This window comes from Equus asinus, chromosome 2 (assembly GCF_041296235.1).
Source record: "Equus asinus isolate D_3611 breed Donkey chromosome 2, EquAss-T2T_v2, whole genome shotgun sequence".
Lineage (NCBI taxonomy): Eukaryota > Metazoa > Chordata > Mammalia > Perissodactyla > Equidae > Equus > Equus asinus.
In genome coordinates this window covers 103951408-103978201 of record NC_091791.1, presented here as the reverse complement: position 1 = coordinate 103978201, position 26794 = coordinate 103951408, and the positions used below count along the sequence as shown (strand labels likewise).

Genomic DNA, 26794 nt, shown 5'->3' with positions numbered 1-26794 from the left:
ACTCTTAAGATTTAAAGGTTCATGACAGTTCCTATGAATATTTCCCCCCAAGTCTTTCAGGATAGGAAATTTAACAAGGAGTTCAGGATAGATACTGATTTCTTTTCTACAGAGTATTAAGTATCATTTGTAACTTAAAGCTCCAGTCATCTTGTGTCCAGTGATGTCTATCGTGTCAGAAAGGCTTATCTGGAACTTGAGGTCGGCTCTCTAGCAGGTGCCATCCAGTATCACCATTGCTGCACATTCGCTGTGTGTGGGTGATGGTGAGAAAAGCTCCTCACCTGGGGAGACCAGTCGGTCCCTGACTGGGCTCTTATTAGGAAGGGAATGGAGGTAGGTTTTACAAACTTACTCCTTCCTGAATTAGAAACACTTTAGGGGTTGAAGTTTAGGGAGTGTGTGTGTGCGCGCACGCGCGCATGTACAGAGAGTGATAGTGAGAAAGCGTGTAAGTAGATATAAGGAGAATGCAAGTAGCTATAAGAGACAGGACAAATATAACAAGGATGTGGCCCTGTGCCCTGGCTGCAGTCCTCAGTCACAAGTACCAGCAGAGTCCAGCCTCTCGAGGGAGAGGGATATGCATGACCGCTCTTATACCTTGGCTGGCAAGATTTTTAAATTAGGAAGGGCGACAGGCAGTTAACTTTCCTTAGATTCACAAACCCACTGTGCTTGTGTGACAGCCTGGAGCTCTGTGTTTGTACCGGATCCTTGCATACTGTCCCCAGCCTACCTTTCTGAACTCCTCCCATTTCTTCCCTTGCCTTTGGTTTTAACACCTCTTTATAGATCTCTGTAACCCCTCTTTCCCAGGCACACCCATCTCTAGGTGTCCTTTTGTACTTATCGACTCTGAGTACCCTCGCCCTCCCAACCGCAACCAACCTGAGTGGATATTGTACTCCACTGCTTTCTTTTGATTTGATTTGCATCTTCAGAAATCATTCCTAACCTGTTTGCTTGGAGCCTGGGGCCCTAGTACCTGCTTTCTCCTTTCTCCTTCATTTTCTACTAATCGTCTCCTCCCTTTAAATTATGACCTCAACTACTTCCAGTATTCTTGATCGTGCTTACAGAGCTTGACAGCCTGTTGCGTTTTCACCCAGTTGGTCTGAACTACCGTAGATCTGTTTTTATGGACGTGTTGGACTCGTTCCTTCCCTTCCTTCAGGTCTTTCTGCAGACACCGCCTTCTCAGTGAGGGCTTTCCTGCCACCTTATAAAGTAAATAACTGCCTCCTCTCTGTGTTCCCTGTTCCCTTTTCTGCTTAATTTTCCTCCATTGCACTTAGCAACTTTTAACACATTATCTAGTTTATCTTCTTTGTTTCCTACCTGCCTCTACAGAAGTGTCAGTTTCATGAGGGCATGGATTTTTGTCTGTTTCCTTCACTGGCGCTTACTAAGAAGGCTTGTTCTAGGAACCCCTACCCATGATGGAACAGAGTTTCCCCTGTGTCAGAATTCATCTTGGTTCTCAGAAGCCGCTCTTCCAGAAACGTGCATGTGTGCCTGCACACAGACACACACACACACACACACACACACCGTTTCTTTTGAAAAATGCAAAAGGAGTCTCTGGCCGCCGCTGCTGCTGCTGCTGCTGCTTTTTTTTTTTTTTTTTTTGAGGAAGATTGGCCCTGAGCTAACATCTGTGCCCATCTTCCTCTATTTTATATGTGGGACACCTGCCATGGCATGGCTTGATGAACGGTGCCGTAGGTCCACACCCAAGATCCAAACCAGCGAACCCCAGGGCCACCCTTGCGGAGCACACGAACTTAACCACTACACCACCAGGCCGGCCCCTCTGGCTTCTTGAATTGAATCCTTGGCTTGGGGCTGGAGTCTGTATTCTCTTTCCAGAGCTACCGTTGATGATTTGTGTGCGTCAGTTAGTGTATTGATAGCCTCAGATTTCCTGTCTCCTGAGGGCAGTGTCAGATTAGTGAAGAGTCTTCATGGAAAGTCTGTACTTGCTTTGTGCATCCCGCTTACTGGATAGACGCGTGCGCTCTGTTTGCAGCAGCTGCTGCTGAGGGGGGTGTCTGCACCCTTTCTGCTCGCGTGTGGGACTGGCTCTGCGATTCCTAGTCATTTTGGCTGACTATGAGAAGAAAAAGAGCTTTGTGTCTTGTCCTTGCTTTTAATGTCTTGTTCTTGCTTTTAATGTCATATTTTACCTAGATTGTTGGCTCTGATTTTTCTTTGAGTTCTCTGTGTGTTTCACTGTCAATGTTTTGTAACATTTTAGTATACTAAAACCAGATGATTGATTGACCTTCAAAAGGCAGCTACTTCTTGATGTTACTCTGTAACCTTTTATTATTTGGGGGAGGGGAGAGAGAACAAGACATTTCTTAATTGCTTCCATTAAAAAAACCCTCTTTGACTTCAGATATTGACATTATTTTTATTTTTCTATTTTCTCACTTTTTTGCTGGTTTTCCAGTGAGATGCTTACAATGAATTGTGTGTGTGTGTGTGTGTGTAATTATAAAGAAGTTGTAAAGGCTTTTTAAAGTAATCTTATATTGCCTTGCTACCATTGAAAGACTGTAGACGTGATACGATTCCCCTTTCTTTAATAAAGTGTGTTGAGCAGTAACAACTTAGGAAACAGTGTGGTGGAAACTTGACTTTGAATTGTTTGAATGCTTTACAGCGAGCATGCTGCTTTTAACATATATAGTAATTTTTAATAATATTTTGAAGACTATTTGAAAACAATGTCCTCTCTTTTGAAAAAAGACAAGTTTATAATAAAATATTACATTGAAAATACCTATGAATTGGCAGGTTTGAGAATATAATTTGTTATGAAATACAACTGAAAATGGAAGTACATCTCTAAAGACAAAAGGTGTTGCCTTTGTGATAAATGAAAATAAAACATCTTCATTCTTTTCTCTTCATATAAAAGAAATCCAACCGCAAATCCCATTTTAACTAAATGGTGATTTTCCTCTAGAGATGAAGCTGAGATTTTTTTCTTTAAAAAGCCTATTTAGGACTGGTAATAATGTAAAGAAATCTGAGTATCCTGGAAGGTAATTTTGGGGGGATATGGAATATGGTCTTGTTGTGTTCATTTTTATTAATTAAACGTGAGTTTAAACCGAACAAACGATTTCAGAACAGAAGACAAAATGCAGGCTGCCTACTATTTTTACGAAAGGCTTTGGTGCAGAATCTTTCATAAAAAGAAATCTTTTTTCTCCATGTCTATTATTTACTTTTAGAATTCACAGCAAGGGTTCTTGTTTGACAGGAAGACTGCAAACATTTGTTGACCCAAAATTTGACTCAGCTCTGTTGTATTTTTCTTTTCTTTCTTACTCATGAAAGGGAAGGTACTATATAAAGTGATTTGTTATTAAGAAAGAGGAAAAAAATAGATTTACCTTGATCAGAAGTCCTCCAGGCCTCAATTAGGAATCAGTGTTCACAGCCCAGGTCTCGACAAGGAGCCCCGAGTTACATCACGGTGCGTCCCTCGGTTCTTGTGAACCAAGACTGTTTCTAGCAGCAGATGTGCCAAGGCTGCCGAATTGAGTAACACATTTGAAAAGAAGTTGTAGGCTTTAAACTGGCCTAGTAGAGAATTCTGATCCTTTCCCTCTCTGCCAAAGTAGTGTTATTTTTTACTGGACATTTTCTAACAGTCTCCTTGTTCTAAAAAAAACTCCTGCTTATTATAAGGCTATCTCTAGATGTGATGTGAGTTTATATTTTAAAGAACTGTTCCACTGCTAGTCAGTATTATAGTGGCTGTCCTAGAAAAACAAACTGAGAACTAGTTAGAGGGGGAAAAGTGCCCGTCGTCTCCTGTCCCAGTGGTCATGCTTCTGTGGAATTGTGTATTGCATGACCTTGGTGCTGTGGATGCGGCACTGGAATCCTGGCACATGCGTTACAGTGGGCAGCAGCCACCCCAAGGGGGTGGACATTTGCTCTTAGGGGGGCAAAAAATCTCTCTCTCTTATATATAAGGCACAGATATACATATACAAATATATCATGTACCTGTGGTATTAAATTTTCATAGGACGTGGGACAAATAGAGAAAAATGTCTAAAAGGGCTTCTTGGGGGAATGACAGTGAACAAAAGGTTGAGAAACATTGCCTTAGAGTAACAGACTGGAGTATGGTAGATCAAAGTTTTAGCATTAATTAGCCTCTCTCTTCCCCAAAACGTACATGATGAAATTCCTGTGCCTGCTGTTTTCCCCCCTCTGCTTAAATGCTTCCATACATACAGAGACGTTTTATGACATACAAATTTACACACCTACCATTAGACCACTGAAAACTAGCAGTGGGTGCATACTTCTGCACATAACCTTATCTCCTGTTAGCGTGTGCGTCTGAAGACTGAAAATTTCCTTTAATCCTATATAGCCACTTCAAAGGGAGGAAAAAGACACCCAGTTCTTAAATACTTTGATGCCAAACTCAAGTAGTGAAAGATCCTGTTTTTATATTTTCCACCATTGACTACTAATGCAGCCTCCCTCTTAGAAGATGATTTGAGCGCCACTGGGCTTGGCTGCCCAGCAAGCTCTTTCAGGGTTCGTTTTTGGATAGCTGGTGAAACAAAGTCCCAATTGTCTCATCCTTAAAAGAGAAGGCCCGGATGGGATGTGTGCCACTTTTAGCTTAACAGGAAATGAAGTAATTCTTGGGTCATGCTTTAGCAGTTTTGTTTATCTGTAGCAATATTTCGTTTCCATGGGTACGAGTGCTTCATATGGTGATAAGGAGCCCACGACAAAGCTCTTCCAACCTCAGGAGCACACACCTCCTGACCTGCAAGCTTAAAAAAGTTTTGGATTAGATGCTTTTAGGAGGACCATTAGCAGTTAAGATTTTGTTTCTCACCTTGGTGCTCCTTGTTGTGTTTTTGTTTATTCTGCTTTCTTTCCCCTTCCCTTTATTTTTTCAGTTCTGCTGTGCCAGTGGCAACATTTAGCTCAGAAGCTTTGTGGGCTGTGCTGCAGAAGCTCTTTGCAGAGTATTAGGGGTCTGTTTTCCTTGAGTGACCTGAACAGGAGCATTTTAATAGCTAATAATAATAATAATAACTACTACCAATTTTAGATGCCTGTTTTATGCCAAGTGCTTTGTGTACGGCCATCTCTAATGTTTTTTAACAATCTGGAAGGTTGGTGGTGATCTCATTTTGTGCGCAAACAGGCTTCAAGGTTGAGTAACTATGGATAACCCCAACCTGTCTACAATGGAGGGTGAGATTCAAAGCTAGTATTTTCTGCCTCTACAGCTAGTTGCCAGCATACTTCAGGACCCCTTACAGTTCACTCAATTAGGAACAGATCTCTCCCACCCCATAGTTTGCTTTCTATTTCTTGTAAATGTAAGTGAACTGGACCGGATTGTGGGATAAATCCAGAAGGCAATTTAAAAAATGGAATTAAAGTTCAGGCCATGTTTCTTTAACAGTTTCTCTCTCTCTTCCCCTCTCTAAATTCTTTATGGATACTTCCTTCAGAAGCAGCTCAGTAAATTTTTAGAACTTCCCTTTTTAAAAATACTCGATTTTAATTTTCTTTCTTTGTTACCAGGAAATTGAGTGGAAGGAAAAATGCCATGGAACTAGCCGAAAATGTTGCTACTGTTTTTTTCTACTGCAGCTTCTGTTTTCACGTAAAAAGAAGCTAAATTGTGGTTATTATATTGAATTGGGTATAGTTTCCCGTCCCCCTGACTTTGCAGTGTAGATGTAGGCATCGTTAATACCTTGCATTTCGTGTGTACAAAGGCAGTTGTGAGACAGATGGCAAATAGTCATGTCTTTAGAGCTGATTGGTGACTGTACGAGGCTTTGTATGTGCGTCTACAGTGATTTTAGTTTTATTACTAGGTTTGTATTTTATAACCTCTGTTTTAAAAAATATTGACTTTCTTCCCCCAGATGCTTTATTTGAAAGGTTACAGGGATTAAAAGATAATCTTGAGAACCACTTGAGCCTAATAGAAACATTAATGTGAGAGAGCGGCCCTGCCGACCTTGTGTGGTTGATTTCCAGGCAGTAGGACGAGGGACTTGGTCCTTGATCAGCAGTAACTCTTGCAGTTTACTCCAGGTTTAATGGGGACTGATCCAGGTCTTCTGTCCCTTAGGTCTCCACTCCTCTTTTAACTCTCAGGTTTTCTTTTGATAAAGAAGCTTATAATCATACCAAACAAATTCAGATTTATGGCACATTTTACTCAGGATGATTCATAGTTTCTCCTTCAGATTGTGAGTTCACATCTGAAGGGAAGATAGTGGGCTAACAGTTGGATGGCTTCTCCTAGATACCTGTTTCGTGGCCTTTTCTGACATTCTGCCTCCTCTAATGTGCAGTTTTATTTGAGTTGTACACAAGTAGAGCTGACAGTAGTTCACCCATACGTCTTTCCACCTTCTAACAAATTCTTCTGCTAAAGTAGCTGAAAGAGAGGCGTGCTAATGCCGCTACGCGCATGCGCACAAATGCCCCTGAACCTCCTACTTCTCCCCCATTTGTCTGTCGCACCCCGATCCTACCCAAGTAAACAGTCACTTCAGCAATTCCAGATAGATTTCTGAGCAGATAGCTGACTGCTGCCCCTTCCAGGTTTGAGTAAGGTGGTATTGCCGGGGCTTAAAAGGCTCTGTGTGTACGTGTGCGTGATGCAGTTGGAGAAGTGCAGTGTGGCATGAAGCCTGTGTACATGCAGAAGGTGATTTTATAGGGCAGTGAATGACGTGCACTTCGAGTGGCATTGTGACTCCGTCTCTGGTTCGAGCTTTCAGGTTTCTCACCTTTGTGCAGGCTTGGGGAAGGAGACTAGTAAGAAAGAAGAAGAACTGTTCAGATCGGGGGACGGGGGATACCATTTAAGTTAGTGTAAGGCCACTTCGAAGCCAGTGAATTTAAGTTTTGAAGGCAGGATTCACTTTGGGTCCCAAATTATTCACATTATCATTGTTGAATTGTGAAACCTGTGATTTTAGTTTTTATTGACGTTTATTCGTATCTACCTCAAAGGACTGTCAGGAATTTATAAGTTAGCTTAATCCTGAAAAAAAGGGAAAATACTAATATTGGTTAGATTCATGAATGAGAAGCCCAGCATTCCTACTTTAAAGTACTTCTTCTGACTGAAATATGTGTGGCTGTGTTTGTGTGTCTGTCTGTCTAGTTTAATTGGAAATGAAATGAGGCTAGGTATGTTGTTTTGGGTGATAGTATTAAAGAATTTGAGAGGACTCTTTAAAATTATAGCTCTTAGAAGACTAGGAGTGTGTCTAGATTTAAAATTGTTAGAGAGCTTGCCGTTTACCTCAGGCCACATGGCTGATAAGTGAGACAATAGGTTTGAACCTGGTCTGTCCTATCATTAAGCATCTAGATGTAGCCAGGTTCCTGAATCGTCCTGAAACTGTCTCTTGCAGTAATTAATCCATCCCTTGAATGTCCCCTCTGCTTGCATTTTTATGCTTTTGAAGCCGTGTCCTCTTCCTGGAATCTCGTCCTAGCTTTCTCTCCCTTCCCAGCCTCTGCCTGGTGGAACCCACAGGCTTTTACAGCTGGGGACCCGTAGGGCCTGTAGAGGCTGCTCCCTCAGGCTATAAAGGAAGAAAGTGAGGCTCAGAGAAGCAGAGGGGAGCTGAGGTCACACAGCTTATGGGTCTTCTAGCCAGGATTTGAACGTAGTGTTTTTATTGCCTTCCTGTTGATTCTTCCATGGTACCCATATTTCCTCTTTAAGGCTCTTGTACCCCTCTTTGACCCCTAAACTCTAGAGCAAGAAAACAGGTTCAAACCCTAATTCTCCCACTTAGGAACTTTATAACCTTGGGCAAATTATTTAACATTTTTGTGCCTTGGTTTACTCATCTGGCAAATGGGGATAATAATCGTACCTTCCGCATAGGGTTGTTACGACGAGTAAAGGAACTGTCATTTGGAAAGCACTGAGACTAGTGCCTGGTGCATTCTCGTTGTCAGTGCCATCAAGTCATTTCCAACTCTGAGTGACACTGTGTGCAGCAGAGCAGAGCCTTGCCCAAGCTTTTTGTGCCTTCCTCTGTATTAGACAGTGCTCTGCTGCTATTCGTAGGGTTTTCATGGCCATTTTTTTCAGAAGTGGGTGTCCAGGTCATTCTTCCTAGTCTGTTTTAGTCTGAAAGCTCCACAGAAACCTGTCCAGCATGGGTGACCCCTGTTGGTATTTGAAATACTGGTAGCTTAGCTTTCAGCATCACGGCAACACACAGCTGCCACAGCATGACAACCGACAGACAGGTGGTGTGGGTTCCTGACTGGGAAACGAACCCGGGCCGTGAGAATGAGAGTGTCACATCTTCACCACTAGAGCACCAGGGCGGGCTCCTTGCCTGGCATATAGCAAGTATTGTGGGAGCGTTTGTTAGATAGTCAGGATAAGACAGGGCCTGTGCTTCTGAGTTCTGAGGGTTGCGCTGAAGAAGCCCTGGGGTTGGAGAGTTGGGAGCAGGATGCCTGTCAAAAAGCTCCTCCTGAACTGCCACCTCCTTTGTGAGGCCTTCCCGCTTTGCCCGCCTGTGAAGTGCATTGCCCTTCTCCCACCGCTGGCACTGGGTGTGTCTCTTGTAGAACCCGCTCCGTTTGACTCACGTTGCCCTTCTCTGCAGCTGTTTGATTCCCCCGATGGACTGTGAGCTTCTGAGGGGGGCTGAGCCTCCCGCCTCGCTCGGCTTTGCCTTCTGGTCACAGTGCCCTGGGCTCGGTGGATGTCGCTGTTAGATGTTGTAGAACAGTTTAAAAGAAACGCTTGCTTCTGCCAGAAGAATACTCAGACCTACTGCCTGAATCGGTTGACTTGTTTCTGCTGACATTGTTGTCGTATGTCATTAGGCTGGCTGCCCTTCAAAGAAAAATTAAGATTTTTTTCTAATTTCATTTCACATATTAAATGTATAAATTCAAGATATATTGAATTGAAATATACATGCGGGTGTGTACATGCACACACATAATAAACACACACAAACACACACCAGGCAGGAGATGCTTCAGTTTCCTACAGCCTTCCTAGAAAGAATTCCACGTGGAAGGCAGCGGGAGTGTCTGGTGGAGTTCTGTGTTGTGTAGAGACAGATCTCGGTGGTTCAGGAATCTGTTATTCTTGCTTAACAGTCACAGTGGCCTGTCCTTCCTAGTATTGGGCTCCCTGCAGGCGGGGACGTCGCTGTTACCCCTCCTCCTTCGTTTGTAAGCAGTGTGGCACAAAACTCTCGCATCAAAATATAACAGGTCATGTCCTTTGGCATCAGACTTGAATTTGAAAAATGGGTTTTGCTTCCTAATATCTGTGTAACCTTGGGAAAATTACTTCTCGAAGTCTTAGTTTCCTTACCTGTAACCTGAGGACAATACATACCTCATATGTTTGTTGTATAGAGAACGTGACCTGCCAGGTGCCTATATGTAGTTGGTACTTGGTTAGTAAACACTTATTCCACCCTAAAATTACACAGGAGTGAGAGGTTTCTTTTGTCACGGGGGGAAAGGGCTTGAGGAGGCCCCTTGGGGGAAAAGTATGTGGAAAACCAATTTACTTATTATTCTCACTGGTCACGTGGAAAAACATATTACTGTTTTCTTTTTCAAAGACAGCAGAAAGCTTAGTGTGTTCTGTCTAAGCCTGAAGCTTCCCTTCGCCTGTGCCCACGGTAGGGGAATCCAGACTCATGAACCTCGTCAGGGTTTCCATCGGCCTCACGCTGCTGTGGGACAGCGGCCTCTGCGTCCTGGTGGGTTCAGGAGAGCCCGGGTGCACAGGTGCCTGCAGGTAACCAGGCCGAGCACGGGCAGCCTGACTCGAGCAACAAAGCAGCAACTCTGTTTTTCATCAGAAAGATGTTTTATGGAAGAATGGTGATGATGTTAGGAGCATAGTTCTAGCTAGTTGAGATGAGCATTTGAGAGTTGAAGAAAAACAATGTGTTTCAATTAATATGTTCTGCATATTTGGAAATGCTTAGTTCTGTGAGGCCAAAATTCCAGAGAAAAGTCTGATTCTCCAAGAAGGCCTTACCCACAGAAACAGTGTGGTTAAACCTTTCTGATTTTCCTCAGCGGAGCCCCCTGGAGTGGCATGTAGGTCGTTGCCCGATGGCACAGCTCATGAGGTCCCTACCATCTGCACGGGGGCAGCACGGTCTTTGGCTTGCTGTCCCTGAGCTGGACTCCTAGCCACGGCATTGCATCAGGTCTGTGGGAACCAGGTGATTCCACTGAAGTCCTCATTATATTACTGGAAAGAACGTGTATCTGAGAACAAAAGTTATCTTCTAGGCCTTGAATTGCTAATAATAGTAAAATAAAATCAAGTCGTTGTGTACCTTTCAAACCACTTCATCCTTCGGTCGACTGTGTTGTGGTGAGAGTAAGGCGCATGCTGGGGCATCTGAAGTTCCTCCCGTATAACCCGCGTGAGCGACTGTTTCCCTTGGCTTTGCAGGTCTAATTCAGGGCGGTAGGTATGAGACTTCCCACTGTGTGCCAGGCCTTACGGGATCCTCGAGCTTTCATTCTTTAATTTGTTCACACTGAACGCCTGGAGTTCAGGATATGTTGAGATACTCAGAGACTGCTGAGTGCCAACCACTACGCTGTGGGCCTGGCGATGACTGGGACCCAGAGTTGTTTGCTGTTGGTAAGGGAGCTAATTCATGTTTGCAAATAGCAATTTAAATAAAGAGCTGGAATAGGAGTTTTAAGAAGTTTGTAAGAGTGCTGCCCGAGCTCAGAGGAAGGGTTTCTCCCAGGAAGGGGAACTTGGGTATCATGTAAGAAGAGCAAGACCCACCAGTGTCCTCCCTCTGGGAGGAGGACTCTAATGCTGTCTTCCTTGCTACACGTGTTTCTTTAGGTCATGACTGCTGCGAGACAGTGAAGGTGCTGCTCTGTGCTTCCAAAGAGGGCCTCCCGGTGTTTGTGGTGGCTGAAGAAGACTTTCAGTTCATCCAGGATGAGGCCTATGACGCAGCCCAATTCCTGGCCACCAGTGCGGGGAACCAGCAGGCTCTGAACTTCACCCGTTTTCTTGATCGGTCAGGACCCCCGTCTACAGATGTGAACTCCCTTGATGAGAAGGTTGCCCTGGCATTCAGACACCTGAAGCTGCCAGCAGAGTGGAACGTGCTGGGGACAGATCAGACTTTGCATGGTAAGAACTGAAATGACCCCCAGACAAACTGAGTTTGGAATGCTTGTGTTTTGTAATGGGGCTGCTTCTGTATGGTCATTCACTTCAAGTCGTCCTCAGCGGCTGGATAAGTTTTGCAGTTACTGTAGCAAAGTGGCCTTGATGGCATCTCTTCTGGGTTTCTCAGCTGAGCTGTTAAACATGTTCTTGCAGTGCGATGACCCAGGAGAGAGCTTGCCAAGTCTCATTTCAAGTAGAGAGGGGTCCGTCACCTTCTGTGGGTCTGGATTTCAGGCTTGATCTCTCAAGCGCAGAAAGTGACCCATCCTTCACGAGGAGGGTAGCACAGTAACTTTCTGTTACTTTTTTGGTGTTTAGTTATCGAAGACAGGGCTTTTCTAGAGATTCCATGGAATTGGAGGAAAGGAAAGATTGGGGAGTGAGTGGGGGGAGCTTGAGAGCAGGCTGAGCGCTGAGAAATCCCACACTTTGTTAACCAGAGCGTTTTCATTCTTACTTATTTTATCTACTGGCTTTGCATATATGAGTTCATTGATGTAGTAAGTATCTGTATATGTTCCTCTTATTCAGACAGGGGTTTTCCCACCTGATATTTCTTGTGGCAGATGACATCCACTAGATGTCATGATTTTATGTATATATATATAAATGAAACAGTTATATCTCGAGTCTAAGAAATAACGTCCTCTTTCCCTCCTGAGCTCAGACCCATTTGGAAGATTTAGGAGTTACACAGATGGAGATCAGAACATTTGCTCTAGTACTGGTGAAAGCCACCTTGGAAGACTGACGTTGATCTCCTGCCCGAAGGGTTTGCTTATCCTTTCTACTTTCTCTCTGAAAGAGCTGGACAGTCACTAGACTGCCTTTCAGCATCCACCCCGCTTTATTTTATTATGTAGGAAGAGTGGACCAGAAGTCACCCTCTCTGCAGGTGAGCAGATCCTGGGGAGGAAGGCCCAGAGAGTGCTGAGCCAGGGGCGTGCCCAGTTCCTGCTCTCATAGACCCGTCAAATGAATGTCTTGTTCCTCTCGTGGAAGAATGGTAGAGTGGTGTTTGGTTCTCTTATGTCCACCGAATTTAACACTGAAGCCTGTGATCGGCTGTAGGAATGGTGTCTCCTACTCCTCAGGGGCCTGCTATCAACCCACCTCTGGGGAAGTCCTGCCCAAGTAAAATATACAGAAGAAAGTGTGGACTCTCAAATCAGAAAGAATTTGTCCTTTTCTTTTTCTTCTTCAGTTTTTTCTTAATATAGTATCCAAAAAAACCTGTGCACTGCTGAGATCTAGAGATGAGAGTATTTGCCCTTACACGGGGCATGCGACCTTTGCAGAAACCTAGTGTTAGGACTTAATCCTCCAGCCCCTACTGTTTCTGTATTGGTCTGGGAATTATTATTCTGGTTGCCATTTATAAATCAGTATCAACATGGATGGCATTAGTTATTTGTGGGGCTTATAGTGTTTTTATGGTCTTGTTTTGTCTTGTTTAGCAAAGGCACAGGAATTGGATAGTTTGTTCATGTTACCATTAGAAAAAGCACAGATCTGAAACTTGAGGCATATCACTTCCCCTCTCTGGGCCTTCGCTTCCTTGTCTTTAATAGGGAACTGGCCAGCTTTAATATTTCTGTGAACTTTCCATGTGTTTCTTAAGTTTCCGTTGTATGAAATTTCTCAAGCAGTGCTAGCAAAGGCTAGATCAAATTTGTAGACTTAGGGAAATGCGTTAAAACCACAGTAAGGTACCACTACAGACCTATTAGGATAGCCTAAAGTTAAAAATACCAAGTGCTGGCAAGGATGCAGAACATCATCTCATATATTGCTGGTGGGAACGCAAAACTATAGCCAATCTAGAAAACAGTTTGACAGTTTCTTATAAAGTTAAATGTACATTTACTGTATGACCCAGTAATCCCACTTTTGGCTGTTTATCCTAGAGAAATGAAAACTTATGTTTACTCAAAAAAAAATCTTTGCACACATGTGCCTATAGCAGCATTATTTATAATCACTGGAAACTGGAAATAACCCAGATCTCCCTCACTGGGTGAATATATAAACTGTGGTACATCTACACAGTGGACTACTACACAGCAATAAAAAAGGAACAAGCTATTGACACGTGCAGCAACTTGGCTACATTTCAAATGCATCATGCTTAGTAAAAGAAGTCAGTTTCCAAAGGTAGTCTATTGTATGATTCCATTTATATGATATTTTGGAAAAGGCAAAATTATAGGAGCTGAAAATAGATCAGTAGTTGCCACGGGCTAGGAAAGGTCTGACTGCAAAGGGGTACCATGAGGGAATTCTTTGGGTGTTGGGATGGTTTTTTATCTTGGTGGTGGTGGTTATAAGAGTCTATGTGTGTTCAGTAGGACTGTAGACCCCCCAAAAGTGAATTTTATTATACATAAATTATAAATGATTAAAAGAACAAACGAAATTGAACAAGCTTGGTGTATACTTTGCAAGGTGAAATGCTTGCAAGGGACTTGACAGACCTGCCTTCAAGGCAGCAACTGGGATCAAGAATCTGATTTCAAGTGCTGGATTCACATTCTGCAGGTTGGATTGTTCAACGAATTGAGGGGTAGAATCTATAAATGCAGAGTAGCATCAGTTAACAGGTGCCTGCTTGCTGCTGAGGGATGAATGTAAAGGAACATTCTGCTCACATCAGTAAGTTGCACATCAGACACTTTTTTAAAGGAATTTGAGGGAAGAAGGTATGAAGTCAGCTTGTTGCCTGGGATCGTGATGCAGGTAAATAGGCACCTTGTTATGTAAGAGGACTACTTGCTTTTGAAAGGTGGGATGTTTACAGGTGTTCAGCCTAATACTTGGACAAAGGAGTCCTGTGAATTTATGGTTAATTCTCCCACTCTTTAATTGTTTAGATGCAGTGCCTTTTAACTTTTTCCAGGTCAGTGACTCCTTTGAAAATAGCTCAGATTTCTCCTCAGGAAAAATAGACATATAGGTGCCTACCTGCAGAAATGTACATATGATGTCAGGGATGCGTGGTCTCCCTGAACTGCAGGCGTGAACGTGAAGTTAAGGGCTGTTGACTTAATTTGCCAATGTAAAATGGACAGAGCAGAGGCTTTCAGTGTTTTTGTATCCTGGCTTCATTGCAGGAGTTCTTGCAAAATGCTGTTTCAGTTTCTCAATTTCTTCATCTATAAAATGGAGGAAAATGTATCCGGATAGTGTGTGCTAGTTTGCAAGCTATTCATATAGCTTCTATACCATGACCAATATCCAGTAACCTCTTAGAGACAAAGCATTGATGAGCTATGAGGAGGGAAAGTAACGCGTCCTGTGGCGGGATGAAACAGGACAGCACTCAAAGGAAAGGCTCTTGGAAGCAGGAGGAGGCTGTTTTTCTTTTGCTTTTACTTATTTCTGAAGTTAATCCTCACTTTAAACGTGATCAAGAGGGAGTTTGTCCATTTCAGTTCTTCCAAGTGTTCTTTAATCCCTCATTACATCAAGCAGCCTCTGCACTGTGCTTTCTGCTCAGTTCTGCCTTAGATGCAAGTAGTAAGGATTCATCTGGGTGGGGAGTGAATAGTGGGGTAAGATCTCTTCCCTCTGAGTTACCAAGTCCCGCTTAGTTGTCTCAGCTCTTCATGCCTCAGTGGTTAATGAGATGGTGAATTAAGATGGTTTTCCCCTGGAGGACCCTTGTGCAGTAGCGATCAGCATAGCTCTCGGGTGACAGAGGGAGGGCCCATCGAAAACTTGATCTGAAGCAAGCAGGAGGAGAGACGTGCTGGGGAAGTCTTCATTCTTACTTAGTCATGGTATTGTGTAACTAAAGGAAAAGAAGATATAATCATCTTTGGGGGCGGGAATCCTCCCCACAAAGAGAAATTTGGGTGGAGAGAAGGATAAGACGGGTTTAAGAAAGACTGCACTGGAAACAGCCTGTCCGTTCTCGGTTCTGTGTATCTGCTGTTGCTGAGTAGAACCTCAGGCGTACTCATGTGGTGTTTTAGTTCCCACTCCCCTTCCCGAGTGTGTGATAGCTTTCCGTGGAAGTTCTTCCTTAGCTACACTCACTAGTGTTTGTGTATTTTTTCAGCTATCATAGCTACTAAAAAAGAAAATAATATAGAAAGACCGCTAAGGAATTTTTTTTTTGGCAGAGGATTAATATGTTTTGACTCCAAGACAAGCAGTTCCTGGTAATGGCAGCTCTTTAGCTCCAAAAGGTTTTGTTGCCTCTCAAACCTTGATTCTGTCACAAGGTTACAAGCGTCATTGTTTCCAAAAGCCTGTTTTTCACACAGGCCTGTTGTTTTCCTTCCCTGTGGGGTGCGAGGATCCCTGCATCGTGTGGGACTGCAGGTTTGTTTAAGAGGCAGTACAGAATGGGAGAAAGAATGGTGATTTTGGAGTCTCGTGATATAGCTTCATAGAGTACTGTGAACAGAGCCTGTGGGTAGCTTGATAGGGTAGGAAAAGTACACGTGGTCTTTGATTACTGGATTGTTCACAGAACGTAGAAGGCTTTGCTTAGTCGGACAGTTGACAATTTGAAAAGATACAGCCAGCTAACATACTCATCATGGTTGTGTGCCCACCAGGCTGGCATCAGTTTTCTCTGTAGCTCTGAAGGAATGTGTATGGGAGAGGTACTTCCAACATGTAAGGAGATAGCAAGCAGGACTTGAGACATTTTCTACTACCTTCTCTGGGTGGAAGCATTTTTCCAGTTGACTATGGTTAAACAGGAAAACCAACTAAGCAGCATGGCCAATGAAATAACATAATAACATAAAGGAAATGGAAAAGTATCATGGGTGTTCAGACAGAAGACTCTTTGAGAATAGTTTTCTTTAAGAAACCAAAGAAAAATTTAGATTCTCCATTTGTCCTTTAAAGGATCGAAGAAGTCAGACCTCTTATGAAATTAGAATAGGAAGCAACAAGGAGAAAAATAGGTTTAATGAGTATATCAGTCAAGGTTCAACCAGAGAATCAGAACCAGTAGGAGAAATATGTATTAAGATTTATTATGGGGGGCTTACACAATTGTTGGGGTGGCTAAGCAAGTGCAAAATTCTTAGGGCAAGACCAGAAGAGAGGATCATGGACAGGCTGAAACCCACCAGCATGAGCCAAACAGAGCTGGCGTCCCCAGACAGACAGAAAGGGGAGACCCTGAGCAGGATGGGGCTCCCAAGCGCAGGCGGAAGCTGTCCTCCACAGGCGGCATTTCTTCTCTCTCCAGCGGAGACCCGAGCCTTGCTTTTAAAGCCTTCCAGCTGATTCACTTAGGCCTACCCACATTGTCCAGCGTAATCTTCCTTATTAAATCAGCTGATTAGGGCCTTTAATTACATCTGCAAAAAAGCCGTCACAAAGAGGACAAAGATGGAAAGGGAGTTGGCTGAAATGATGCAAGGACTTCCAGAATCCCACAGCATAATTAAATTCAAATTGGGGACAAAGGACCCAATTGACATCATAGGAAATGCAGTTAGTGATCTGAAAAACCCAGTTGAGTAACTCTCAGAATACAGAGGAAAAAGACAGACTCATGAGAGGGAAAAAAAAAAGCACTAGAGTAGAGAACAGACTGATCCTAAATTGTAGGTGCTCTGGAGTTTAAACTGAGACAAAAGGAACAAAAGCAGTAATGGAGGACATGTTGTGTAAAAATTTTTATTATTGGAAGAAAACATTAAAAGACATTTTTTATCCACAACTTAGCTTGCTTGCATGATTGCTTGACTTTTACATAAAGAGACAGGGTGCAGCAGTGGAGGGGGTATGGTTTCTAGGCTCAAGACAGAAGAATTTTCAGATCTTGCTGTGGGCACATTATTAACTTGTCTTAAAAATGAGGATAATGAGACATCGTAGGGTTATTGTGAGAATGCAAAAAGTTAATACAAACTACTTAGCCCAGTACATGGCACTTAGCAGGTCCCCACCATGTATTATTTTCCTTATAATCTGCTGATTGCAGGAACGGGGCGACCTCAAAGCAGATGTGGCTCCTGCTGTTGAGGACTTGAGACAGATTCAGGGAGGACACAGGTGCCAGAATCGGGCTGCCAGCGTTGAGCAGGTGTATGGCCTTGTTGTTGGAACTCTGCTTGTAAATGCTGAGCTGACTCTGAGCCAATAAGGGATCAGAAGGGGTGGGGGCGGAGAGAAAACGACTTTTTGGAGGTGTCGCCTAGCAAGGGCGGAATTAGCCAGTCTCTAAGGTATCACCTGGTTCCTGATGAGTGCCTTGCCAGCTGTGCTGTTCTTGGTGAGGATGTCAGCTCGCTTGTGAACACTGAAGGCAGAGTCAGGTCATGATACTCGATCTTTTCAGAAGGCTCTTTCTCTCCTTTTGTCAGGCCTTGCCACCTGCTCGGAGGTGTCCATTATTAAAATTTGTAGCTGCACGTGCAATGGTTTCTTTTAGGGTGTTGATTTCTTTCCAGCCATGTGTCTCTGCTGAACACCCTATAAATGCAGATTAGTCAGTATGCAAAGTTCTTATGGAAAATGTAAATATGAAAGGTAGCTTTTGCTTCCAAGGAAATTTACCTTGGCAGTAGTAGGGAGACTGGACTAACGCACGTGTGACATTAGAAAACAATGCAGTTCAGTGTAAAATCACAGGTTCAAAGACGTGTTCATTCTCACTGTGCTGTTCACATATATAGAAGCACTGAGGCCTTCAGTGGAAGGAGAAAACACGGGCCCAAGAAGCCTGCGAATGCTCAGTGAAGAAGTCGAGACCTGAGGGAAGCTGTGGAGAATGAGAGGTGTTAACTAAGCTGAGAGGAAGAAGGCAGGCACCCCTCCAGGGCACCGTTCGCATTCCAGTCTTGGAGTGGTGCTCCCTGGCATTGAGTAATGCACAGCCTGTGGGCCTGTATGCTGCAGCCCTGCAGCGACTTTAGCTCCTATTGTCACAGAGTGGGCACAAGAGGATGCTCAGGAAGAGGGAAGATGCTGCTTGTGAACCTAGAGTGTAATATGAAGTACAGGAGGACAGAGAGCAGAGAGAGGAGGACCCTGGTATGGAGTGAGTACCTACCAGAGCCAGTCAGCTTACTAGTGTTTCACCTGCCTCCTCTCGTTTGTTACTGCAACCCTGGGAGTGAAGTGGTAGTACCCCACTCTAGGGATGAGGAAGGGGAGGCTCAGAGAGGTTAAATGGAGTATGCCCGGTCACACAGATGGTAAATGGCAAGTTTGAACCCAGATTTATCTGACTCCAAAGCCCTTCCTCATTCCAGCACTTTCAGAATGACTCATGATACCAAGAAGGAGCCTTCACTCCAAGTGAAATAAGCCCAAGCACGTGTTTTTCTTTCTGAAGTTATTACTATATTATCTTAGAGTTGGCCTTTCTTATTAGACTGGGAGATGCGTTTCTTTCACTAAACAACCACCAAAAAAATGCTGGCAGTGCCAGCAATTTGATTTGTCCTTAATGTGGGAGAATAAAAAACCTGTGTGTACTTAACAAGCAAAACCTGTTTTGAGTGTTTAACTAGCCAACTCCTGTCTGGGTGTTATTTTTTTTTTAAGTAATTATACCCTTTATGATACACCCATCTAAGTCCCAACAACTATTCCGCTTGGATCCCCGTGTTGTGAGGCTGCATTCACTTCAATGTTTTTCTTTTAAGGAGAATATGTGTGTGGAGCCACCTGTATAAATCTGCCTATATAAATGTATTAAATCAGAATATAGAAATGGCTTGATTCTCTTTTGTGGGACTGTCTCCTATTGGAGATTTTGCTGCTTGTACTTTTTCTAGCTTTATTTTGTCTTTGCTTGAGAGCTGATGATACCTGACCACAATAAAATTGTTCATGTTGTATATTGTGGCTAAACTTTAGGATCTTAGGTACTTAGAGGGAGTGGTGCTTACCTAAGTTGTCTTTTTGTTTGTTGTTTGATTTCACATTCTCCTCACTTGTTTTCATTTCTCCCCCGTTTACAGACGGTGGGCCCCGGGAGACATTGATGCATTTTGCTGTGCGGCTGGGCCTGCTGAGGTTGACGTGGTTCCTGTTGCAGAAGCCAGGTGGCCGCGGAGCTCTCAGCATCCACAACCAGGAAGGAGCGACCCCTGTGAGCTTGGCCTTGGAGAGGGGTTATCACCAGCTGCATCAGCTTCTAACCGAGTAAGTGCTCCTTCTCCCGGTTCCCTCTTCTCACCACCAGCCCCACCCCCTGATTCGAGTAGTCCCGCCCACTCGGCATCTCAGTGTGAGTGTGCCGTGAAGTGACTTAAAACCTCAGCTCTGCCTTGCCTTCTTCTGGAGGTTTATAACCAGCTTGCTCCTGCTCACCACTTCATTGTCTGAGAGAATGAACGTAAGTCGTATTGCCATCTTCTCTCCTCTGCCTCCCTGCCTTCACTGCTTCTTGCCTCATATTTTACTGAAAACTCAGAGGAAGTCTCGTCCGTGGGGGTAGCATTCCATTACCAGTGTATCCAGTTTATCCCAGTTTAATACAAGAGGAAACAGTTTTTCTGTGTCATGTATTTTTTCTGCTATAACTTTAAGACTTCAATTAGTTAATTAGAAATGAATACTTTATTAACATAATAACTGCATATGGAAAATAGGCTAAACCACTGAGTTTTGGTTTGAATGTAATTTCTGTGAATACAATTGACAGCAATGGGCTCTTCATATGAGTAGCAGTGAAAAGCAACTGAGTTGTATTGGAAACGCGTGGTAGGATATCCTGTCTGTGTGTCTGTGGGTTCAATTGTTAAACTTTCTGACTCTTGAGAGAGTCCTTTGAAGGAAGGTTGTTAGTCAAAAAACATTTGAAGAGTTCTCTTTTCTTGTATAAGTAGAGAAATAAATGCGTTACAACAGCCAACATTTTTCGTTGGAATATTTATAAAAGGCAGAAATTCCAAGTACAGTTTCTCTTGTTTAATATATTTTTTATTATTTTATGTTCATCATCGTCTTTTCCGTCAGATAATCTGAACAAGAATAAACCCCATTGGATCTGTGTTCTTTAGCAGTTGAGGGGCCCTTGTAAACTGTCGATATTCCCAAATTCTCCAAGATTTTTCTCGTGTTAGACTTAATTTAGTTGCATTTATTTTTGTATCATTGTTAGCTGGGGCGGGGGACGGAGACCAGGAAGAGATCTCGGAATGTAATGCTGCTTACTGTTATATAAACAGGTGGCTTGTTTTTTGCTTTACCTGCCAAGCTTATGGCTTTCCCAGTCAAGCCAGACAGAAGGTTCTTTGCAGAAAGCTTCCTGATGAGTGCTTCAGGTACAATGGCAGTAGGAGGGGCGCCCTGCCTCTGAAATGAGTTTCGGATACTTGAGCTCCCTTCTGACGGTATTCCAGAGAGCTATATTGTCCATTCCTTCGCACTTCCCATCTGGCTGGTGGTTGGATTCCTTCTGCTGTTTGCCTCATGGCCGTAGGAAGAAAGGCCTGGTCCCAGAAATTCAAACACTTAACCGATATAACCTGTGAAATTCAAATGCAGTTCCTCTAAATTTGATCTCCGAGTTTTTGCTGGGAAGCAGAGTTGGTTAAGGACTGCCATCCAAATGGGGAAATAAAGTGATTACAACAGCTTCATTATATGCTTGGTCGAGGATGTCACAAGACTGCTATTGCAGCACAGCTTTAAGGAAACTAGAGTGTTTGTTCTTGGAGAAGATTTTTTGGCTTGCTTCATAGTACTACCTCTGTTCCACGTGGGGAAGCCACTTACCTCCTTTTGAAGGCAGTAGTGAGGGAAAGCCAGCTTGAAGAGTCTTCAGATGGAGGAGTGCAGAGGAGAGCAGGCCAGTTTGCTGCAGATCCGGCCCTGCACTTGGATTCTTCTGGCTGTTCTTGTTCTGCAACCTAGAAAAAGAGCTCTGAGTCATAATTAGCAATTTAAAACAAAGTAAGGATGTGATTTTCCTAAATCCCTCGATCTTACTGTGGTATTAGTAGACTTTGCCCGAATTTCAACCATCACGAGTCAGGAAAGATCATTTTTAACAGATGAGGCAACTGAGATCCAGGAGGCAAGGTGACTGGGTTAGGGTGACAAGATGGCAGGGCCAGACACTAGAAACCAAATCTCCTACGAGGCTGTCCAGAGCTCCTTCCACTCCTAGGATTCCGAGCAAGGGACCCAAGAGTTGACTTCATGGGGTCTGCCTGCTTTGAAATTGCAGCTTATGCCCATGTGTTTGTGCACATGTGTTTCTGAGTAAAGCGTTTGGCTTGTGAAATTCACAAAGAGGTTTGTGGACAGTTATGAGTTGTTCCACCATAGGATGGTACTTTTCTAATAGTTTACTAAAATCTTTAATAAACTTGTTACTAAAAGTTTTTACCCCTCCCCCTTTTTAAATTAAATTTTTCCAAATAGGCCTGTCTCTTTTAGCCTCTCTTTTCAATTAACATGAAATTGAAGTACATTATATACATTTTACATTCATTGAATAACTGTTTACATTCCAGTCTTAACTGAAAAGTCAAGTTTATTTAACTCCTTTTATCTCTGTCCCAAAATAAATTTCTTGTTGTAATTCCTTGCTGCTTGTTTTGTTTGCTGTTTTTTTTTTTGCGGGACGGGGGGTTGCGGGGAGGCACTACTGCATTGATTAGGGTCCCGTTTCTTTTTGTTTTTGTGTGTCCAAGTCTTATTTTGATAAACTGTGTCACTTCCTTGTGAAAACTGATTTTGCTGTACTTGGAGGTAGAAGGATTCCCTAAGTAAGACCCAGGTCTTTAGAGAACTCTTGAAATTGACATTAAATCCCACCAACAGTAGTAACTATTCAGGACCTTTTCTTTTTGACAGTTTCCCTTTTCTGGAACTCGTTATTGTTAAGTTTCCCCTTAGTCCAGTGACAGAAGGGAGGGGTTTTATTGACTCATTGCACTTTTGCTTTATATTTATATTTTGATTTTATGTTATGAATATGGGTGTATTTGTGATCTGAAAATTCACCTTAAACGAAATGTCACCAGTCTTGCCTGAGACATCTCGCCCCTAGAAGAGTACTCAGAACACCTCGGCCTGCTCCTGGAAAGTCGAGTCACAGCTGTCTCCCCCGTGCTGAAGAGGAGTAGGTTGAACACACCCCCCCAAGGTCCCCTAATTAGTGATGGGGGCAGAAGGAGGAGAACCCAAGCCTTGAGGCTCTTAGTTGAGTGAGTGCTGGGAAGTGATGGCATTAGATGAGTGTTGCATAGGAGGCATCTAATAGCATAATGCTAGAGCCAGATGCTGTCTGGTATCTCACTCACACGGGACAAATGAGAAATCTTGGGACCTGGCTCACTCATTTGGGGGAGGGAGAGAGTGGAGACTAAGAGGCAGCTCCATATAATGGTTAAGTGTGTGACCTCTGGACTCACACCTAAGTTTTCATTTTGGCTCTGCCATTTTTAGCTGTATTACTTTGGATGCATCAAGAAACTTTCCCCTCTTAGGCCTCAATTTCTTTATCTGATTTAAAAAAATGATGATAATGTCTGTCTCCTGGAATGAAAACCAAGTGCGTGACACATATAGTGTTAACAATCAGGGTTTGTCACACACTTTGTGTTTATTTCTTGGAGCAAATATAGTGGCTATAAATATTTCAGCTTGAAGCGAGATGGTATAGTGTGGTGGAATTGCTTAGGGATGAAGAGCTTAATTAAAATCTAAGCTTCCCCACTTTGTTGCCCGTGTGACTTGGGAATGGTTGCTTACCTGCTCTGAGTCTCATGTATCTGATCTCTGAAGAATTACACCTAGTCTGCCTGCGTCACCAGGGTGTTAGAACCAAGCGAGGTTTGTGCAGATACTTTGTTAAATTCTAGGGTGCCCTATGGGGACGTTTCTTTTATAGTCCTAAAATCAGGAACATGATGTTCACAGATCAGTGAAGCTCAAATCCAGTTGATTGGCCTACCTAGAGTATCTTTTGTTGCACTTATTGTAGATCTCTGTGAATTAGTAGTAGAGAGGTTGGAGAACTGTGGTGAAGCAGGCTAGTTTTGAATCCATGGTCTGTCTGTGAAGCTGTATGATCTTGGGTCATTAGTGTCACCTCTCCAAGCCTCAGTGCCCTATTCATGACGCGGGAAGACTATCATCAGTGTGGATTGCTTTGAGAAAGAAAAGGAAGAATGCACGTAGAGGGCATAACACAGTGACTGACGTAAATGTTACCTATTTTTGTCCTTTCCTTAATTTTCCTTTCTTTCTAGGCCTGTACCCATTTTTCATACATTAGGGAAATTTTGCCAAAATCTTGAAGTCTTTTCAGGCAGCATTTGGATGTCTGAAATTGTTCCCTAGTGTAATAGATAACACTTTAAAAAAAATGAGTTTGGCTCTCGGCTACACGCTGGGATGTCTGTGCCTCTGGGCTGATGAAACTCCAGATTGATAAGGAGTCATTTACAATGCTGCCTGCCCTTACAGGAAGAGTATTTCTTCTAAAAATTTCAACTCTAGAGTGTTGACATAAAAGTGCTGAAATATTTCATTTGCCCTAAGCGTGAGTTTAAAAGTATTTGTTCTCATAACTTCATCTTATTTTTAGGATCAGTTCAATAAATCTTTATTTATTGAATGCCTACGAGGCACTAGAAGTCATGATTGGTATGTTACAGATAATATTTCATTTCAACCTTGTGACAACCTTTTTGAAATAGGCATTATCTGTGTTTCACAGATGAAATATAGAGGCTCAGTGAACTAAAGTAACTAACCCGAGGCTTTATAGAAAGGGGTAGAGCTGCTGTTGCACACCCATCTGTGGAATATGGGGCCCATATTCTTCCCTCTACAAAAATTTGACAGGATGAAAGAGAGGCCACTGGGTCACGGGGTGAACAGCACTTAGGAAAAGATTGCAGGCTTTCCATTTAGTCCTAGCTTCTCCTTTCCTGAGGACAGCAGGATCCTCAGTGTAGTAACTTTACGTTTATGTTACCCGTCATATGGCTTGAAAGTATCGTTGGTTTACTGTCAAGCTGTCCTTTTATGTTGATTCTCACGACAGCCTAGTGAGTGGTAGGATAGGTGTTATTTTCCCTATTTTGTAACTGAGGAAACTGAGGCTGGAGAGGTGAAGTGAGTTGCCTGAAGTCACAAGGCTGCCAAGTACAGAGCCAGAGGCCCGGGCTCGAGTGCAGCGGTCCGTGCAGGTTGAGAGGGCAGATGTGCCTTGCAGAGCGCAGACCCGGCCTGGCAGACGCTATCTCAGTCGTGGTTTATTGTTGTCGTGGGTGGTACTGGCCCCTCTCAAAGAGTTTGTCTGTGGGTTCTCACGTCTTTCTTTGGACACACTTTCACTTGAAACCTGGGTTCAGGGTCGAGTGGTGGAGGACCTAGTCAAGTGTACATATTTCACAACGGAACCAAGTGCTGTTGAGCAATCTGTTCTGTTGACAGTGATTGCCTTTTAGAGTCCTCTTCAGGTGCTTAACAAGTGGGCCCTCTAGCCTATCTGGTGCAAAACAAGTTGGGAGCCTTTGCTTTTGCTTAGGAGGGGAAAGGATGAAACAAACATAGAAAGTTACCTTCAGAATCGTAGCCAGAGAGCGTGGCCCAGTGGTGTCGTGGTTAAGTTCAGTGCGCTCCACTTCAGTGGCCTGAGTTCACAGGTTTGGACCCTAGGTGCAGGCCTACACCACTTGTCAGCCATGCCATGGTGGTGTCCCACTTAAAAAATAGGGGAAGACCAGCACAGGTGTTAGCTCAGGGCCAGTCTTCCTCAAGCAAAAAGATGAGGATTGGCAGTAAGTGTTAGCTCAGGGCCAATCTTCCTCACCAAAAAAATTAAAAAAATTAAAAAAGTAGCCAGAGAGTGGGATTTTTTTTTTTTTTTTAATTTACATTCCTCTGACCTAAGTCCTGTGTCCTCCCTTCCTCCCTTCTGTCCATCCTCCTTCCTCACAGTGTGATCTGGGTTTTTGTGTTTTGGTAAAGATAGGGTGATAGAACTGAATGGAAACTAGAAAGAGGAGGGAGGGAGGGAGGGCACTGATATTTATTGAATGTTGAATACCTGCTGCGTTGGTGCTTTACATGTGTTCTCATTTAAAACCCCCAGCCACCATCTAAGGTGTATTTAAACAGTCAGCATTCTTCTACAGGTGAGAAAATAGACCCAGAGAAGCTAAATAGCTTGCCCAAGGCTGTATAGTTAGTAAGTTGCTGTTATTCACAAGCCTGTCTTTAGGGTTTTTTAAAACTTTACTGATAGGATTTTGTGGGGAGGCATATTTGGTAACATTGTCCAGCTTTTAACCAAACTAATTTGATTATGATAATTCATAGATCTGCTTTTCAATGGCTTTTTTCTCTTATTTGGTAAATTTTCAAGTGGAGCAGTTTAAGAATTTTGGCTTTTCTTTTTTTAATCCATTCAAATAGTAATCTCGGGATTGCCCTATCTGGCAACATGCTGGAAAACTGTAAAATGCACTTTCTGAGGATATTTATATTTATATAACAATAACGTTAGTTACCACTTATTGTATTTGTGCTAGGCCTTTTATGTAAATTCTCGTATATTTTGTCCTCTCCCCAACCCTTTGGGGGTGGGCAAATTATTCTTATTTCACAAGGCGATCGCCATAGCTGGTGAGTAACAGAGCGGTAATTTGAGCCAGGTTGTAACTCCAGAACCCATGGACTCCTAGGCCGCCTTGGACTTTCTAAGAAGATGGATTGGTGTTGGAAGTTGGTTGTAATAGCAAAGTCATTTCGTATGTCTTGTGTTTCCTTCTGTACACTTCTTTTCTCTCCCTGCCGTGTGCATGCAAATTGCCCCAGCCGATGTTTGTTCTTGCTGCTCTGTAACATTCAGGCCTCAGAGTTTTTCTTCAGAGTTGTGAAGTTACACACTTAACCTGTGGTTGACAAATTCTCTATGGCAACATTATGTGATTTCTGCAAATATTTCTGACTTCACTATAGACATAAGTGGAAGAGTGCATGAACTAGTCTACGACTTGGTAGGCGTATGAGAGAAAATGAAGGATCTGTTGGATCTTCCACCCTCTAGAAAACACAATCCATTAGTAGTTGTTACACGTTATTTTTATTTGATCAATTTTGAAGTTTCCTTAAAGGCATACCAATAGAATGACTTGAAAATTTTACATGCAATTATTATTAACAGAAGTAAAAGTTATTCTTAAGCAAGGAAAAAATAGGCATATTGAATAAACATTTCGGCTAAAATCAATATTTACCAAAGCTGAACATCACCAGCATAGAATGAAGTCGTGTGATACAAGAGTAAATATGAACTAGTATAAAATATAACTAATACTATATGGTTATTAAAATTTAATAGTTCGGTTTCAAAAGTTTGACCCTATAGTGGAAGAACGATAATTTCTCAGCGTTACCAGCTTCTAGATTGCTCTTGGTTTGGTAAACAGCACACTCGTTTTCTGCTGGCACATTAGTGATATAACGAGTTGGGCTTCAGAAAATTATAATTCAGGAAAGTTTTTCAGGAATATGTTCCTAGAAGGATTTTGTACTTAGGATTCTTAATGAATCTCAAAAATGCTTTAGCTGCTGAAATTGGTAAGCATTGTAAAA

The 26794-nt window shown here is 42.9% G+C and overlaps 1 protein-coding gene across 16 annotated transcripts in view; it reads left to right on the top strand.

Moving 5' to 3' along the window:
* Positions 1-26794, top strand: part of AKAP13 (A-kinase anchoring protein 13) — a 326473-nt gene that overhangs the window by 132975 nt on the left and 166704 nt on the right. For 14 of the 16 annotated variants that reach the window (XM_070495797.1, XM_070495782.1, XM_070495794.1 and 11 more), the window contains exons 4-5: positions 10913-11209; positions 19189-19372. In XM_070495797.1, coding sequence (XP_070351898.1) covers positions 10913-11209; positions 19189-19372 — 481 coding nt within the window. Of the gene's footprint in view, positions 1-10912; positions 11210-19188; positions 19373-19449; positions 19566-26794 lie in introns of those variants that run through there. The other 2 variants (XM_070495811.1, XM_070495808.1) reach the window with 2 other exon arrangements.